Below are 20,077 nucleotides of genomic sequence, written 5' to 3' on the forward strand. Positions count from 1 at the left end.
CCAAGCAGTTTATTTGATGATCCAAAATGTCGTAAACAAAATATGGAACACAAATAAATGCTCGGTTATGTAGATTGTTGTGTAGTAAAGGAACCTACCTTGACATCTTCCAGTGGAGTCTCTCGCAAGCCCAGGTTTACATTCACACTCATAACTACCGTTAACATTGCGACATGTGGAGTATACATCATCGCAAACATTGGGGTTGGAGCACTCGTTAATATCAACCGCGCAAGTGGCCGAAGTCCAGCCTTCTTTGCATACGCATCGTCCAGTTGTACTATCACAGTAAAGAGTATTGTCCCGAATACACGAGCACGACTGGTTACATTCTTTACCTCTGCCATAAGTAAAAGGTTGGCACTCTGTGGACAGAGAAAAAATTAACAACACTGTGATACTTTAGGCTCATTGGAAAAGTCCTAACAACATTGTGATACTTTAGGCTCATTGGAAAAGTCCTAACAACATTGTGATACTTTAGGCTCATTGGAAAAGCCCTAACAACATTGTGATACTTTAGGCTCATTGGAAAAGTCCTAACAACATTGTGATACTTTAGGCTCATTGGAAAAGTCCTAACAACATTGTGATACTTTAGGCTCATTGGAAAAGTCCTAACAACATTGTGATACTTTAGGCTCATTGGAAAAGTCCTAACAACATTGTGATACTTTAGGCTCATTGGAAAAGTCCTAACAACATTGTGATACTTTAGGCTCATTGGAAAAGTCCTAACAACATTGTGATACTTTAGGCTCATTGGAAAAGTCCTAACAACACAGTATTGGGGTGCGGTTCCTTTTTGCCATCCAGAGTGTTGACTTGTAAAAATACATAAGGGCCTACTCATTTGTCTTCTTTTCCTTGTATCTGACACCCATCATTTTTCTGTAGCATTTACTCTCAAAGGCTTGAATCTTTCTTTAGATCTCAGCGTTCATTATCCAACTTTTACAACCATATAGAGATTCGGAGACCACTTGGAACAATTCACTATTAATTTTATAGGGAGGCTGATGTTATTTCTACTTCTGTTGTTATGTTGACAAGCCTAGCCTATAAGCTTTTAAATGACATGTTCTTAGTTACTTACCTTGAGACCAGTAGGAAGCAGAAAAACCCTGTCCGGACGGCCAGCCCTGAGCATGGAGAGCAACATGGAGCTTGTGACCTGTCGACCGAATAGAGAAGTTGGACACCTGGGCCTGGCTCCAGTAGCCCCTGTACACAGTAGACCCTATCACTGGATCGTACCTGCTGTCCCCGTCATAGAAAGCCACAAAGTCCGAAAAATCAACATTGAAACTGTGAAATCTGTTCCGATCAAAAAGTACAGACACAAGAACTCTTTTCTTTCCTTGGAAATTAAATTATAGAATAAAAAAAGTATTATCTAAAACCATCTCCGGCCTGCAGGTCATATACATTTCCGGACTGCAGGTCTTATACATTTCCGGCCTGCAGGTCATATACATTTCCGACCTGCAAGTCATATACATTTCCGGCCTGCAGGTCTTATACATTTCCGATTCTCGTGTCACGACCAACATCACTAAAAATCAATAACACAAAAAGTTTTTTTTTAAGACAATTCCTCCTTTTTACTTCTGATCAAGGTCTGAAAGAGCGATTATTTGGCTCTTAATAACTAATCCCCTACACACACACACACGCGCGCGCTAATCCTGGTTAAGCCAATGTATAAATCATCTCAAGGTATTAATATTTCTGCTTTTAATTTTTTTATTGTTTTCTTCTTTTTGATCATCTTCTGTCCTGTCTTGTCTGTTTGTCTGTCTGTCTGTCCTGTCCTGTCTGTTTGTCTGTCTGTCTGTCTCTCTCTCTCTGTAGTACACTTTCATTCATTTATTTTTTTAATTAAGCTGAGAAGAAAAAAAGTAACTTATAAAGTGTCTACACACACAAAAAACAACTTGAGACAAAGTTAGTTTACCTCAATGCTATCACCTGGTGTTCAGGCACTTTTATGGTCCACTCGCAGATGGTATTTGTAGGATAGCCTTGTGGGAAGTTTGGGGATTTGAAAGTACCAGCTTCTGTTGTGAACTCACCACCACAGTCTGTGATACAGATGACCAGAGAAATGTATATGTTCATATCTTTTGGATAAAACACTTTTAGCTGAACGAGTATGCATCAAAATATACACATGGACACACACACACAAATGTAATCAATATGGATTAGATCCAGTCCAGTGGAGCTAGACAGCTAGGGGTCTGGGTTGAGCTCAGTGAGCTATCCTAGTGGGGGTCCGCCAAGCATTACTTCCTCTATTAGGAACTGCAAAAATGCATATTTTAGGGAGTGTACATTGCATTATCCATCTAATCATCTATTTAAAAGAATGGAATATCAAATATTAAATCCACTTCTTACTGCATTTTATTAATAGAGCCTAGTGACTGATAGAAAAGCAATGTGTGAATTCTTTTACTTCAGGATGGATTGAACCTAAAATTACTGTAGTTTGCTTTAGATTTTAAATCTGTGGCTTTACTTCCAGGAACTGGCAGAAAAAAAACATTGCCAGGCTCAAATGGTAATTACAGTTTTGCTTAAGTTTTTTCTTGAAGGGGGTAACTACAAGACCCTTTTTGCTACGCTCTTGGAATTTAGTGTTTGTAGTTCTGCTTTTCTTCTTATTGGAAGGGTGTTTTAAACCTCAAAACCCTCATGACTACGCTCATGGAATTCTGTGACTAGTTTGCTTTAGTTATTTATTGAAGGGGGATGGGTTAAACATAAAATTACCCTTGGAAACTCTTGGGCAAGTGATTGTTTAAAATTAAAATCTCCCTCAAATTAAAAAAAAAAAGTACAGCAAAATAAAAGTCACAAAATTACAACTGCCCGCGGAAAGAGATTTCATTTGGCTACACCCATGCAATAAAATTACAAAATCTAGACTACAATATAACTCTATAGTATTGCATGATTGGGGGTAAACGAGCTAATTGATTTCATTATGAATAATAACAGTCTTATATCTGGTCAATAAAATAGTTTTAGAATGATCATGATAAAACAAACGTCATTACCTGTGTTAGCGTGTAAAGATGAGGTTTGAGCAAAGGGAAGAAGTGATACATCCCAAAAGAAAAGCATGGTGAACAAACAATGAAGCTTCATTGGAACCACAATGTCCATGTCTTTGTTACCTCAGTCTTTTATTGTTGTTGAGTTTAGAAAGTTATGCGGAATGCTTGAAGCTAGAATTATTTCAATAAATTTGTTCGTTTAATTCTAAGAGGAGCTGAAGTGGTACGAGGCACACCACGCTCGAACTTGTTTCTTCATTTTTTTTTGTCATAGTTCTGTGACATTTTGCATAACCCCAAGCTCTCAACTTTTCAATAGCGATTCAGAATCAGAGTCAATGGTAAAGAGCTATGAAAAATGTTTAGCCAACGATCATTAAGAATTTTCTCATGTGCTATGCTAAAATATAATATGATTATCTTTAATACTATTAGTTTTGAAGCAGCTATAATAAGCTACACACAGAGTTAAAGCATCCCTCTGCCTATAATTGTTTACTTCATAGGCCTACTATTGCAAATCTTTTGCCATTTTGTGGACTTGAAAAAGAGAAATAAGAACTATCCACACACAGAAAGCTGTATATTATATGTATATTAGCACACTAGACATCTGTAATCCCTCACTGTGAAATAAACGCATTCATAAACACTGAGGACTAATACACTCATGTAATAGCGTCAACTTTCAAGGGAGATAATGCGCTGTGTTATCAGCTAAAAACAAGTGTTCTTATCCAATCCTTACGCATGATTGTGTCTCTTCCTGTTTGAAAACAATAACCTTTTTATAAACTTGCTTCTATCACCAGGCGAAGGACGTGTCCAATGATAAGATTTCCAGTAAATTTTAATGTATCAGAATTTAGTGAGTTAAAGACTACAACGAGACTACCAATCCTTTTAAGACAAAAAAATATATTTACCATGAAAATGAGGAGCAGTTCAGTATCATATCAGATTAAACTAAACATTCTTTCGCTATATTCTTCGAAAGTTGAAATATAAAAGTTGCAAAAGCTACTTAGATCTAGATAATTCGACACTCTTAAGATCTGTATTCGAGTCTAAAGATGAAGTGCAGTATTGCACGTGGCAACGCAGACCTGGCTTTACACTACTTATTTTGACACACCTTAAACGTTGTCTGTCAATGGTTGCTTAAGTTCTCCTTTTCGCTGACAACTCCTGTTTCTGCAGTATCTTTTTATTTGTATCAATTGCAATTGCGTAGCCCTTGTGGGAGATCTCAAACCGTTCTCCTTTGAGCAAGTGAAGACAAGTTGGCGCTTGAGATGGTCTTTACGCGTTTCCTCTTTGAAGCTTGACAAAATATTGACTTGTAGATTTAAAATTCACCCGATGTCTGACTTTATTCAAAGAACATTAGATACAATACAAGTAATTGATCCATCCCTTACATACGATACTTTATATGTGTTTGCCTCATTAAGAGACCCTGCTTGCTGTTTTTTACAAAGTTTATTGTAACTCACTCTGTCTGTGTGTCTGTCTGTGTGTCTGTCTGTGTGTCTGTCTGTGTGTCTGTCTGTGTGTCTGTCTGTGTGTCTGTCTGTGTGTCTGTCTGTGTGGTAAAAATGTTGCACACGTTATTTCTACAACACGCAGTCTCGGATCAAGTTGAAATTTTGCATAATTATTACGTGTACGTGACAAAACAAGAATCAGTTTTAAACAACAATTAGTTAATTGACTCATTGATAGTTCATTCTTGGTATCGAACAATGAACAAAATTCATACTTGACAGGTGGTGGCATAAATTTGATTAGCACTATTGAGGAAGCTTTAGCCCTGAGTGAACAAATTTTTTCTAAAGCGATCACGGTAATATATACAGATACTCCCTTTCCCCCTTCCCAACTGGTCCAGACAAGTGATAGGATCAGAGCGCACTGACAAAGCTAAAAGCATGAAATTGCGGTAAAATATTTCTAATCGCACAGATTTATTATTGTTAGTCTACATATTTAATATTTGATCACATGACCGATACAAACTAATTGATACAAATTAAACTTAACATAACCTTATTTTTTAAAAATGTTTTATAAAATGTTTTTCTTGTTTTTAAATGAGATCATTTCAAAATTCTTTTTTTTTAATCGTCTAATGATTAAGAGCAAATGAGAATTGGTTGCTCCATGTGTCACTAAAACAAAACTTATTTAAAACCAATCATCGGAACCACAATGACATCTCGTGTATCTCAACCGTATCATAAGAAGTACATTGAAATGAATTCTTGCGAAAAATAGGTTTGTCAGTAAGGGATGCCTACGTTAATAAATTTGTCAGTAAGTGATGCCTACGTTAATAAGTTTGTCAGTAAGGGATGCCTACGTTAATAAGTTTGTCAGTAAGGGATGCCTACGTCAATAAGTTTGTCAGTAAGTGATGCCTACGTTAATAAGTAGGCCAGTAAGTGATGCCTACGTTAATAAGTAGGTCAGCAAGTGATACCTACGTTATAAAGTTTGTCAGCAAGAGATACCTACGTTAATAAGTTTGTCAGTAAGGGATGCCTACGTTAATAAGTTTGGCAGTAAAGGGATGCCTACGTTAATAAGTTTGTCAGTAAGTGATGCCTAGGTTAATAAGTTTGCCAGTAAGGGATGCCTACGTTAATAAGTTTGTCAGTAAGGGATGCCTACGTCAATAATTTTGTCAGGAAGGGATGCCTACGTTAATAAGTTTGTCAGTAAGGGATGTCTACGTTAAAAAGTTTGTCAGCAAGGGATGCCTACGTTAATAAGTTTGTCAGCAAGGGATGCCTACGTTAATAAGTTTGCCAACAAGAGATACCTACGTCAATAAGTCTATCAGTAAGGGATGCCTACGTTAATAAGTTTGTCAGTAAGAGATGCCTACGTTAACAAGTTTGTCAGTAAGAGATGCCTACGTTAACAAGTTTGTCAGTAAGTGATGCCTACGTTAATAAGTTTGTTAGTAAGAGATACATACGTTAATAAGTTTGTCATTAAGAGATGCCTACGTTTCACCTTCACCTCACCTACAAGGATACACCTATCACTTATCTCTGTTTGACCGTTGGGGTACCACACAAGATCTGTTGACCCTATTTCTCCTTTCCTCTTTTTTGCATTTGTTTGAACGTCAATGACAGGCCCGTTCATTCTTTCATGTTGTCCTTCGGTCGCTCTTTCTGTCTGCCTCTTCTTCTTCTTCCATGAAGGAGACCTGGGACCTTGTGACATGGCCATAGAGTTTTAATTAGCGTTTTTTGTCGGTAGTTAGCAGGTCTTCTTGGGGTAGTCTTTACGTACACCAAACGTCACCGGGTCCACTTCCTCAAGAAAGATTAAATAGTTGCTTACTGCAGTGCAACAGGTCAGCCAACTGGAGGTTCTTTACTAATTAGTAGGCCTATAAGTGAATGTATACATGCGTGACGGGAAGCATCTTTACATTGATAGAATGGTGCATCTCGTGGTGAAGGATCTGAAATGGAGAGCCAATGTAGAAGCTGACCATGTATGCCATGTTATGAGCCAACACAGAAGCTGACCATGTATGCCATGTTATGAGCCAACACAGAAGCTGACCATGTATGCCATGTTATGAGCCAACACAGAAGCTGACCATGTATGCCATGTTATGAGCCAACACAGAAGCTGACCATGTATGCCATGTTATGAGCCAACACAGAAGCTGACCATGTATGCCATGTTATGAGCCAACACAGAAGCTGACCATGTATGCCATGTTATGAGCCAACACAGAAGCTGACCATGTATGCCATGTTATGAGCCAACACAGAAGCTGAGCATGTATGCCATGTTATGAGCCAACACAGAAGCTAAACATGTATGCCATGTTATGAGAAAGGTAAAGCAGAAAAATCAACATTTTACTTTGCTCTGGGGACAATGAGATCCTTGCAAGATAAATTATTGGCTACCGAGGTTTCAAGTTTCGAAAGTCGGTAGAGATCTGAAGTTCAGAGGATCAAGTTTCTAATCGCACGTAAGTTTTCTAATAAAAATTTTCTATATTTTTTGTTTGTTTGTTGTTGTTTTTGCACAGTTTAATTTTAGTAATTAGATCAATATAAAAGTTGAAACAGAATTTATATTCTCGATCCTAGGATGAATATTTCAAATATTTCGTCAAAAAGCTGGAAAGTCGAAGAACTCTCATAGGTGCAGAAAACTAAGGAAAGGGGGAGCCAAAGTATTGTAACATTCTTTGAATGATGTGATCAGAACAAAACAAAAGGCCACACAAAAGAGCTTATGAAATATTTCGAACAAGAACTGAAAATCAGAAGACTAGTCAGATAGTGAAAATAAGACTAGACACTTATTAGTAAAGGAGGAGAGGGGTGGAAGTGGGGGGGGATTGGAGTGTTACTCGAATTACGGGCTGGTCCAATTCAACGTAACAGATACTAGATATTACTGGCTGATCCAATTCAACGTAACAGATACTAGATATTACTGGCTGGTCCAATTCAACGTAACAGATACTAGATATTACGGGCTGGTCCAATTCAACGTAACAGATACTAGATATTACTGGCTGGTCCAATTCAACGTAACAGATACTAGATATTACGGGCTGGTCCAATTCAACGTAACAGATACTAGATATTACGGGCTGGTCTAATTCAACGTAACAGATACTAGATATTACGGGCTGATCCAATTCAACGTAACAGATACTAGATATTACGGGCTGATCCAATTCAACGTAACAGATACTAGATATTACGGGCTGGTCTAATTCAACGTAACAGATACTAGATATTATGGGCTGGTCTAATTCAACGTAACAGATAGGCTACTAGATATTACTGGCTGGTCCAATTCGACGTAACAGATACTAGATATTACGGGCTGGTCCAATTCGACGTAACAGATACTAGATATTACGGGCTGGTCTAATTCAACGTAACAGATACTAGATATTACGGGCTGGTCTAATTCAACGTAACAGATACTAGATATTACGGGCTGGTCTAATTCAACGTAACAGATACTAGATATTAGCTGGCCTAAGGAATGTACAACATTAAAGAATGGACAGGCCTGCCATTGAGAGAGGTTCTAAACAAGGCAAAAAAAGGGAGGAGTGGAGAAAGACGGTCGACAAATCTTGCCAGGTGCCCCAACGGTCCAACAGACTAAGGGATAGGTAAAGGTAAAAAAGGAATGTATGGGGGAGAGTTTGAACTTTATATCATTATATTCTTACAAGTTAGAAAATGTTAAGGGTCCATAGCGAAATAAACAAGCCTGGGAACAAATCAACGGGCATAGCCGGTGGGTAATACAATTTCTTAATTAGACAAACTGATAAAATAATTGATCCATTTTTGCTTGCTTCATGTTTTGTTATGAGCATGGAATAATTCTGTAAAGTTTCGACTTGATCCGAGAACGGGAAGACGTGCAACTCAATGTGTAGCAGACGTATGGTCCGTTTGCGATATGTTCTCGTTCTTGAGCTAAATTGAAATGTATTTCTTTTGTACTTTAAACATTTGTACATGTCAAACTACCAAGTTTTCCCGGTGTGGCCAACAAACTTGTAGATCTTTTTCCAACTGCAACTGTCAAATTGCTAGGAAAATCGTTGTAGCCGATATTAAAGAATTGCGTCCATCCAGGTTTTAGGCTTTATGTTTTTGAAGTTCCCACGAAGTTACGAATTGAATAGAGGAATTGTAAACAACAACAAAAAGTTTATACTAAGTGTAATTGTATTAATTAGTTTGACTCAATCATGTCATTAATTTTTGATAGATCTAGAATAACAATAGGCTAATAACTTTGTGCGATTGTCTATAATTTTACTAATTATTTTGGTTTAAGACTATTTCATGCTTTTGACATGCTCAATGCGCTAAGGTCCAATCACTGGAGTGTACCATTTGAGGGCGGGGGGAGGGGCATTTGGGAGAAGGTTTCCGTTCTGGCTTTTTAGAAGGCTATTTTTTTTTTTTAGAAAAGTTGCTCTTCTTTATTTTGATCTGAAGGGCTCAAGCCTCATTGAAAGAAGACCGACACTCTAGCCATTGGGCTAGAATATCTATTTTTAGTTTCTTTTCTTTAGTCGACGACCTAATTCCTACACAAGACTTATCTTCCTTTAGCTAGTACTGTCTCTATAAAAAGAAATTAATTAATTACGACTAATTGAAAATATAATTCGTCGTTTTTTTTTATTGATTCATGTTATGTGAGAGACAATGAATAGTTGGGCAAAAGTTTCAACTTGATCCGAGAATGGAAAGTGAGAAATCTCGTGTACAAAATGTGTACCAGACAGACAGAGCCAGTTGATAGAAGATCCGTAATAAAATACTCTTTAAAAAAAAACACTATTATTTAGGTACATTTCTTATTCCATATGCTAAGACCAATTTGTACATGTGCTCATTCTTCCTGGTGCAAATAGTCCATGGAATTGGCTGCCGGAATCAACTTGGAAAAACAAAGACTTAGGAGAGTTAATATGCATGGCTAGATTAACACAAGGGCATGCGTAGGACGAAATTATCTTGTTTGTTTCAAACGTAATTTCTGTAATGTATAAGATAAGACGTAATCTTGGAACCTAACACCTTTCAATCAGTGGCTTCTGGGATGTGGGCAAAGTCCTCAAAGTTGTGTAGGACTCCTGATATACCGTAGTATTCTGTATACTAAAGAAAAACAATATGAACATATCAAGAACTATTACAATAGAAATACTTTATTTGGTCATCACACACTAAAAACAGTTCATGAATTCAAACATGAGGATTTAATTGGGCTTGTGAACAGAAATACGATCTGGTCAGTTTCTTACAGAAATTGAGGTCTAGGTCAGTCTCGATCAATCGAAAACGTGAAGTCAAACATCTGCAAAAAGTCAATGTTGCTTATTACGATCAAGCAATATTAATGTTATATTTTTAAAAAATCAGTATAAATGTTATACTATAATCAAGCAGTACAAACGGTGTACTATAATCAAGCAGTATAAATGGTATGCTATAATCAAGCAGTATAAATGGTATACTATGATCGTCTCTACTTGTTAATAGCATTTCAGATACTTAAATATTTAAATATTGATTTATTCTAATAAAAAAGGTCGCATATGCTACATCATATTTTGAAGTATATAATAAATACTAGGCCTGCCTATTAGTAATGGTACTGCAAATTTAGAGGCGTATCTAGCAATGTATGGGTAGTGCGGACCGCACGGGGCATCAGAATATGAGGGGCAAAACAATTTCAACCTTCATGTAGCCGATTTTAGAAAAAAAGCCAGTGAGTACAAATCAAATTCCTATTATTTTATTAACCAATGAGTTACTGGATCCACTCCTCGATAATAAAATATAAAAATGTGTTTCTCTGAAGAATAAGAAAGGAAAGTACGGACCGCGACTTATTCACAGGAATCACATAAATATACTAAAAAAATAGTTGATTGGAATTTACAACTATTGCTGATAACTATAAATAGCTTTTTTTTGGTGTATTAACTGTAGGCCTGATGACTATACCAGTACCAGAGACGACCGCATGCAATAGGCGATCCTTTTTTTTTTTTTGGCTGGTTTAAAAGAGAACTATGTAACAGAGGTGCCCTCATTTATAAGTGGTAATATGCTTTATATGAATTTGTATGTATTTTTTTGGGCAGTCTAAAAACAAATTCTAAACTCTTTCGCTTGAAGAGCAAAATAATGTTAGCATTTAGTTATCAACGGGGATCTTTCTATATATTTCTTCCATTTCTTAGTCTCTGTTTCTATATTATGTTTCTTGATTTTTGTAAGCTGTAACTTTAAAAGTGAAGTGAAACATGGTCAATCTACTCATGGCAGGAAAAAAAGCTAAATGTCTTCCTCCTCCGATGCCTAAGGCGGATCTTTAAAATAAGGTGGCAAGATAAAATAACCAATGAGGAAGTGCTACAAAGAGCAGGGTGCCAGGATATCCGCTCTGTTATCAGCAGCAGACGCCTTGGCTGGCTTGGCCACGTTCGTAGAATGCCAGTAGGTCGACTTCCACAAAACATCCTGTATGGCGATCTAATAGAAGGCAGGAGAGCCGCTGGTCGCCCACTTTTACGTTATACGGATGTATGCAAACGCGAAATGAAGAAATCGACACTAGCAGCTGGGGAAAAGTAGCACATGGAGAGAGAGCATAAAGGAAGGGTCTCGAATTACACATGACATACACAGCTGAAACAGAAAGATGGGTGAAAATGCAACGGCGCCTGGTGATTACATATGCCCAACCTGCGATCGCAGCTGTGTATCAAGAATCGGCCTCTTTAGTCACACAAGAAGTAGCTAATGGAAAAGATCGTCTCTCGAGACGTAAAATGCCACAGAACTTTAAAATCATAAACTCGAAAACTAATCATAAGAAGATTTTACTGTTTTACAAATGTTTCGTGAATACATCCAATGCTACACAGTTTGACTTAGATAGTTTACAATATTTGTACTTTGAACAGGAGAGGAAAAAAAATGTTTTTTATGTGTCTTATTAAAGTGGAAAGCTTATTGTTAAGTGTAAATCCAAGGGTTTGATAATTACTGCCCCCAGCTAAATGGTAGGAGTCAATACGTATAAGATTGACATTGTCATATTTGAATGTAATTATTTCATTAGCTCATAGGCCAACTTACTCGTACTGGTTACAGCGCTACGTGCCCCGCCATCGTCTGACTTTGTGCGAGATATGGACTTTTTTAAAGAGAGACTTCTAGAACCTGACCAAGTCGGAAAACTTTTGTGCGGGCTGAAAACAAAGAACGCAGTTTGAGGACAAATTAGCAGAATAAACAGAAAAACGTCTATCTGGTCAAGGTAAACAGAAAAACTATTTAGTCAAGGTAAACAGTAAAACTATTTTGTCAAGGTAAACAGTAAAACTATTTTGTCAAGGTAAACAGAAAAACTTCTATTTTGTCAAGGGATTGCTGCGGTGTATCTACAGTCACTGTATAATTGTATGTGTCTCCCAGCTACCAGGATTCAACAAATGATTTCCGGATAACTTTTTTTTAACTGCTTTTGTATAGAATGTGTTGCAAAATGATCTCACTCCGTCTGTCTGTCTGTCTGTGTGGACTCTTTTACACCTTTTTTCTTTCCTTCACTTCGCATTCTTGGGTCAAGTTGGCATTTTGCAAAATGATACTATGTCGATGACAACAGGTTAATCGATTAAAAAACAAAACAAATTACTTAATCAATTAGTGGTATTTAATTAATTTAGTTTTATATAGAAAAGGAGAGACGAATATTGCGATATTGAGAGTAATGGCGGCAATGGAACGTTACTCTCCCTGAACTCAATGTAAGCTTTGTTGTGTTTTTAAAAGTATTTTTCCTATTTTACTTCCCCCAACTAAAGTCAGTTACCCATTAGAGTTGGGTGGGGCTCGGGGCACCCTAAAATTCCAGAATTCAAAATCCCAGCGAGATTTGAACCCAGGACCCCATATTCGAAAGCCAAGTGCTTAACCACTCAGCCAATATAATTAAATAAATATTTAAATTAAAAGAAAAAATATCAAATCAACATGCTCAAAAAAGTGAAAAGCTTTCGTTACTTTGGCTATTTACTGTCCAACGTAGACCCGAACCAGTGGCGTAGCTAGGGCGGGGGAGCAGGGAGGGAGATTTGAAAATACCCCGGGTCCCCACTTGAGGAGGGCCCCCAAATGAGTGTTTTTTATATTTAAAAATAAATATTACGAAAAATGCAAGGGCCCCCAAAGAGATCAAGCCCCATTGGGTCTCCAAACGATGGAAAATTCCTAGCTACGCCCCTGACTCAAACATCTAGTTATCTATTAAAAGAGTAACAACTCTATCATAAAACCTCGACTGTACATTGGCATATCACCTGTTGATATTTTCATATTCCTGGCCATAAAATTTAATGCCCAAAACTCCAGCAATTCCAAACAGTACACCAAGAGCCATCATGATTAAAACTATTCGCTCTGTTCAAACAAAGAATAATAATTATAATAATAATAATAATCTTTAACATCCTTTAGGAAATTTGTCTTAGAATTTGAGCATTACACCAAACGAAACATTATGGCTATAGAAAACCAAAATGTGCATTCCCACCAGACTCATAATTTACATGCGAAAAGTTTATGTCAGATAGTATTTATTTAATGATTTGATTCCCATAGGAACAAAAGAGTTTTAGCGTATGTTTGTCTTTGCTATCGGCGTCTTGTATCTCTTTTGTGATAGTACAACCACAAAGTCCTGACCCTAAGGATAATTTTTTTATTTCTAGAATCTTTTTAGCTTTTTCTGGATGTTTGTCTCAAACAGCTGCCCAAATGGGCTTTGTTTAGTTTTTGTCAATGACTTTACCAGCAGCGTTTATGATCATGTTGACATTGTTTTAAAATAGAAACTACTAAATGATGATCTCTTGGATGTTTTTTCTTTTCCTTTGTTGTGCTTTCTATATACTTTTAGTTTGTTGTGCTTTCTATATACGTTTAGTTTGTTGTGCTTTCTAAATACTTTTAGTTTGTTGTGCTTTCTATATACTTTTAGTTTGTTGCTTCGTCTTCAAGTTAGTGGTTTAGGTCCCCACCTAATATCAGACCATGCGGTCTATAAGGTAGGTGATGTAAAGGTCATCTGTTTCTGTGGCCCACAACTAATGAGGGTGTCATGTGGTCAGCACAACGACCAAGAGCCTTTACTTTTTCCCCAATTAATATCAGGTACTCATTAGAGCTGGGTGGACTCAAAGGCACCCTAAAGATCCCGAAGTTAGTGGTTTAATATCTATTTACCGTGTTTGTATTTGACTTCAACTAATGTCGAGAGAAAGAGATGAAAAGAAATGATTGCTGTCTATAGAGTGGTACTATGTTAGGAAAACACAGAAACTGATCCAAAAGTGTCTCTTTATAACGTTAGGAGATAACGAGTTTAAAGTGAAACTGAAACAAAAGATGGACATTAGATCAAAGTGGGCAGAACTGCAGTTGGTAAATTATATATGAATTGGCTTTCGGTCAAGTAAGTGCAAAGTTTTCATGTGGAAACTATAGGCAATACTGCATTTCGTAAAAAAATGTGCAATGCTGCACTGGTCAAGTATGTGCAATCGTGCATTTGCTCCAAGATGTGTTAAGTTGAATTTGGTCAAAGTTGTGTGATGTTGCACTTGGTTGAAGAACATTAGGTTAAATATGCATTATATCAAAGATGTGTAGTAGTAATACATTGTATCATATATCTGCAATTTTGCTTTTTTTCCCCCTAAAACCAAAAGCGAACGTTTCAGACTTTTTAGAGCAGCATTACCTTACATTGCTATGTTATGAAGACAACATGTTATGAGCAGGGCCGGCCTTAACAATTGCGGGTCCCTGTGCCAAAGGGATGGCGTGGGGCGCATTTCGGATAGGGATGAGGATAAAAAGTGAAAATTAAGCTCGTCCTTGCATTTTATTTATACAGTATATCATCGAAACTCTTTCATACATAGATCACTTTCAATAAGTTAATGACCTCATGTAATTCTTGATTAGTTTGAGGCGCGAGAAGTTTCTTTCACCAGATGCCACAGTTACGGACATAGTTAAAAATATTATGAGTGCAACAAATAATTTTGGGATAGAAGTGTCTTTCATTAGTGAGCAGTAAGCTAAAATTTCTACCGAGGTTTTGGTGTGTTTTGTAGAATATGCTTTAAAGATTCCATTTCATCTGCTTATTCTCGCCAACATAGATCAGCTGACTGGTCTGTTGATGACGTCAATGCTTGCTCGATGGCGGCTCGCTGTAAACTTTCGTATGTTATAACGCTGAAGGTTCTGGAAGCTGACAATAAATTTGTTTGATTTCAGCTGTTGAAATCTCGGCTGCAAGGATTGAATTGCAGTGCTGTTGTTACCGGTTGTTGACTTGTGGCACCGAATGGCTGGTAGACAACGAAACCGTTGTAGGTGTAATACATCATAACGAATAAAACGTGAAGAACTTCTTTGTGAACAAGACTAAATAGAACTTTATTTATAATAGAGACAAAATCAAGTTAATATGACATAAAATAAATGTACTTGACTTTAGTAGTAATACTTCTTAACAAAATCTAACTCACGAGAATATCGCTAACTCAGACCAATATAACAACGACACCTATGTCACATCACAACCACTCGCTAACCTCCTTCCCACCGTCACCATAGAAACACACAGGCACACTCTCAAACAAGTGTCCACAATTCTGTTGAAGCCATTTATCCAATAGTCATCTTCAACATTTCCAGGTGTGAAGTTTTCCACAGATTTATCCTACTGCCTTTTCCACTGATGTTTGGCTGGAAAGGTTGCAACAGATGACATGATTTTAGGCAATTCCCTTCCTGTAACAAGAGTCAGAACAAACCTTCTCCGTTTCTTTAGCCAAGTGATCACGTTGTTCTACGGGTTTATTGCAGTGCTCAAATCTATTGTTTCATCTCGCAGTCCTTTACTCGCAAAATTTGCTTGGAAGAGCATGTCACTCATACAATAACACAGATTTGATGGTGGCCTATTCAACCCGAGGCGGCTCAAATCAAAATCAAAAATAAAATCAGCAGTAATCAGGGACTTGCTATTTGCTGACGACTGTGCCCTAAATGCCTGCTATGAAAATGATCTACAGAGCATTGTCAGTGACTTCTCAAGAGCATGCTCAGACTTTGGCCTTACCATTAATACAAACAAGACTGAAATCTTATATTTACCTGCTCCCTGGAAAGCCTACTCGGATCCAAGCATCAAGATAAATGGACATGATATAAACGCAGTGGACAGATTCACATCTCTTGGCAGCACACTCTCCAGAAACGGAAAAAATCGATAACGAAAACCACCTGCGCATCGCCAAGGCCAGTGCATCCTATGGCAGACTGTCTAAAAACGTCTTGAACAGACGAGGTCTCACCACAAATACAAAGCTAGGGATCTATCGAGCTGTTATCTTCCCTTCACTTGCACTATGCCTCAGAAACATGGACAGTGTACAGAAAACATGCAAAGAAACTGAACCACTTCTACATGACGTCTAAGAAAAATACTAAATGTCAAATGGCAAGAAAAAATACCAGATACTGAAGTCCTTCAAAGAGCGTGTCTGCAAAGCATCCACACAATCCTGATGCAGTCCCAGCTGCGATGGGTAGGACTCGTCTGCTGAATGGAAGCCCGCCGATTCCCTAAATTACTCTTGCATGGCCAACTAAAGAAGGAAAGTGCTCGCAAGGTGGTCAAACAAAACGCCTCAGGGACACACTCCAAGCTTCTCTGAATGCGTTCAGCATAAACCCAGCCACATGCGAGACAGAGGCACATGACAGAGCATCATGGCGTCGCTCTGTGAAATCTGGCGCACATGTTGCTGAGGAAAAGAGAACGCTGGCAGAAAAAAGGCCAGAGAAAAAAAAGCAAGGCCAATGACACTAGCTCCAGCTGGAATAACCTGCCCTGTGTACAGCCGAACATTCCGGGCTCACATAGGTCTCACTTGCCACATGAGGAGGCATAAAACCCCAGTGCAAAGCCTTCAGCCCCCTGGATAACAAAGTGGGCATCATCGAACCACGATGGACGACCTATAACACAAGTGTCAAAAAAAATATTCTTTTATCGTGTGTAGGATTGGCGTTTTTCATATTGAATGACATCCCAAACTGACAAGTTTTTTTCTATTTTTCAAATTTAAATAATTTCAGGGGAATTATGGGACTTTTTCGTATATTTTACTTTTCTTTTCAATTTAAGTGCAATTAGGATTCCAATTTACAACATTAGCAAAGCACTGTAAATTATGCTTATGAATGAATGGTTGCATAGTGGGGAAACTGTAAAAAGAGGTCGCAGAGCTCAGAAGGTTGAAAACATACTATCAAAAAACTGGTCACTAAATCTTCACATTACAAAAAAACTAACTCAGGGAAGAAAAAAAAAGGCCAGTGAAATAAATAAATAAATAAAAAAACGCAAGTTTCAAGTGTATCCGAAACGGATTCCTCTCTTTACGTATGACTCACCAAATGTATCCGAAACGGATTCCTCTCTTTACGTATGACTCACCAAATGTATCCGAAACAGATTCCTATCTTTACGTATGACTCACCAAATGTATCCGAAACAGATTCCTATCTTTACGTATGACTCACCAAATGTATCCGAAACAGATTCCTATCTTTACGTATGACTCACCAAGTGTATCAGAAACAGATTCCTATCTTTACGTATGACTCACCAAGTGTATCAGAAACAGATTCTTTTCTTTACGTATGACTCACCAAATGTATCAGAAACAGATTCTTTTCTTTACGTATGACTCACCAAATGTATCAGAAACAGATTCCTCTCTTTACCTATGACTCACCAAATGTATCAGAAACAGATTCCTCTCTTTACGTATGACTCACCAAATGTATCAGAAACAGATTCCTATCTTTACGTATGACTCACCAAATGTATCAGAAACAGATTCTTTTCTTTACGTATGACTCACCAAATGTATCAGAAACAGATTCCTCTATTTACATATGACTCACCAAATGTATCAGAAACAGATTCTTTTCTTTACGTATGAGTCAACAAATGTATCAGAAACAGATTCCTATCTTTACGTATGACTCAACAAGTGCATCAGAAACAGAGTCCTCTCTTTAGGTATGACTCACCGAGTGTATCAGAAACTGATTCCTCTCTTTACGTATGACTCACCAAATGTATCCGAAACAGATTCCTCTCTTTACGTATGACTCACCAAAATGTATCCGAAACAGATTCCTCTCTTTACGTATGACTCACCAAATGTATCAGAAACAGATTCCTCTCTTTACGTATGACTCACCAAATGTATCAGAAACAGATTCCTATCTTTACGTATGACTCACCAAATGTATCAGAAACAGATTCTTTTCTTTACGTATGACTCACCAAATGTATCAGAAACAGATTCCTCTCTTTACGCATGACTCACCAAATGTATCAGAAACAGATTCCTATCTTTACGTATGACTCACCAAAATGTATCAGAAACAGATTCTTTTCTTTACGTATGACTCACCAAATGTATCAGAAACAGATTCCTCTCTTTACGTATGACTCACCAAATGTATCAGAAACAGATTCCTCTCTTTACGTATGACTCACCAAATGTATCAGAAACAGATTCCTGTCTTTACATATGACTCACCAAATGTATCAGAAACAGATTCTTTTCTTTACGTATGAGTCAACAAATGTATCAGAAACAGATTCCTATCTTTACGTATGACTCAACAAGTGCATCAGAAACAGAGTCCTCTCTTTAGGTATGACTCACCAAATGTATCAGAAACAGATTCCTCTATTTACATATGACTCACCAAATGTATCAGAAACAGATTCTTTTCTTTACGTATGACTCACCAAATGTATCAGAAACAGATTCCTATCTTTACATATGACTCAACAAGTGCATCAGAAACAGAGTCCTCTCTTTAGGTATGACTCACCGAGTGTATCAGAAACTGATTCCTCTCTTTACGTATGACTCACCAAATGTATCCGAAACAGATTCCTCTCTTTACGTATGACTCACCAAAATGTATCCGAAACAGATTCCTCTCTTTACGTATGACTCACCAAATGTATCAGAAACAGATTCCTCTCTTTACGTATGACTCACCAAATGTATCAGAAACAGATTCCTATCTTTACGTATGACTCACCAAATGTATCAGAAACAGATTCTTTTCTTTACGTATGACTCACCAAATGTATCAGAAACAGATTTCTATCTTTACGTATGACTCACCAAAATGTATCAGAAACAGTTTCTTTTCTTTACGTATGACTCACCAAATGTATCAGAAACAGATTCCTCTCTTTACGTATGACTCACCAAATGTATCAGAAACAGATTCCTCTCTTTACGTATGACTCACCAAATGTATCAGAAACAGATTTCTCTCTTTACGTATGACTCACCATGTGTATCAGAAACAGATTCCTCTCTTTACGTATGACTCACCAAATGTATCAGAAACAGATTCCTATCTTTACGTATGACTCACCAAATGTATCAGAAACAGATTCTTTTCTTTACGTATGACTCACCAAATGTATCAGAAACAGATTCTTTTCTTTACGTATGACTCACCATGTGTATCAGAAACAGATTCCTCTCTTTACCTATGACTCACCAAATGTATCAGAAACAGATTCTTTTCTTTACGTATGACTCACCAAATGTATCAGAAACAGATTCCTCTCTTTACGTATGACTCACCAATGTATCCGAAACAGATTCCTATCTTTACATATGACTCACCAAAATGTATCCGAAACAGATTCCTCTCTTTACGTATGATTCACCAAATGTATCAGAAACAGATTCCTCTCTTTACGTATGACTCACCAAATGTATCAGAAACAGATTTCTCTCTTTACGTATGACTCACCATGTGTATCAGAAACAGATTCCTCTCTTTACGTATGACTCACTAAATGTATCAGAAACAGATTCCTCTCTTTACGTATGACTCACCAAATGTATTAGAAACAGATTCCTATCTTTACGTTTGACTCACCAAGTGTATTAGAAACAGATTCCTATCTTTACGTATGACATACCAAATGTATCAGAAACAGATTCCTCTCTTTACGTATGACTCACCAAGTGTATTAGAAACAGATTCCTATCTTTACGTATGACTTACCAAGTGTATTAGAAACAGATTCCTATCTTTACGTATGACTCACCAAGTGTATCAGAAACAGATTCCTATCTTTACGTATGACTCACCAAATGACGTTGACGTGTTGGTCACGGCGCAATCGTCATCAAACAGCGAGTCTTCTGCTAAAGGTTTGTTGTCGTCCCAATAGCCCAGCTGGAAGTTGTACAGGAAGTCGACATTGTTGACGCAATGTTCTGTATTTGTGGCACCTTTGCCTGCTGTGGTGGTGCCTGT

At 37.4% G+C, this 20,077-nt stretch overlaps 2 protein-coding genes across 6 annotated transcripts in view; both read right to left on the reverse strand.

Moving 5' to 3' along the window:
* Positions 1-3,784, reverse strand: part of LOC106051838 (uncharacterized) — a 40,464-nt gene extending 36,680 nt beyond the window's left edge. For 2 of the 4 annotated variants that reach the window (XR_008773569.1, XM_056003648.1), the window contains exons 1-4: positions 3,066-3,781; positions 1,958-2,084; positions 1,097-1,317; positions 99-365 (exon numbers count right to left, since the gene is read on the reverse strand). Coding sequence is in view for 3 of the 4 variants with exons in the window: in XM_056003648.1 (XP_055859623.1) it covers positions 99-365; positions 1,097-1,317; positions 1,958-2,084; positions 3,066-3,174 (724 nt within the window). In the remaining variant the exon portion in view is untranslated. Of the gene's footprint in view, positions 1-98; positions 366-1,096; positions 1,318-1,957; positions 2,085-3,065 lie in introns of all 4 variants that reach the window. The other 2 variants (XM_056003649.1, XM_056003650.1) reach the window with 2 other exon arrangements.
* A 5,999-nt stretch (positions 3,785-9,783) lies between these two features.
* The window catches only part of LOC106051822 (uncharacterized), a 115,130-nt gene continuing 104,836 nt past the window's right edge, over positions 9,784-20,077 (reverse strand). For both annotated transcript variants that reach the window (XM_056004216.1, XM_056004217.1), the window contains 4 exons: positions 19,909-20,073; positions 12,976-13,075; positions 11,750-11,862; positions 9,784-9,953 (listed from right to left, as the gene is read on the reverse strand). In XM_056004216.1, the coding sequence (XP_055860191.1) occupies positions 9,946-9,953; positions 11,750-11,862; positions 12,976-13,075; positions 19,909-20,073 (386 nt within the window). In that variant the 3' untranslated portion in view covers positions 9,784-9,945. The remainder of the gene's footprint in view (positions 9,954-11,749; positions 11,863-12,975; positions 13,076-19,908; positions 20,074-20,077) is intronic.

This window comes from Biomphalaria glabrata, chromosome 11 (assembly GCF_947242115.1).
Source record: "Biomphalaria glabrata chromosome 11, xgBioGlab47.1, whole genome shotgun sequence".
NCBI lineage: Eukaryota > Metazoa > Mollusca > Gastropoda > Planorbidae > Biomphalaria > Biomphalaria glabrata.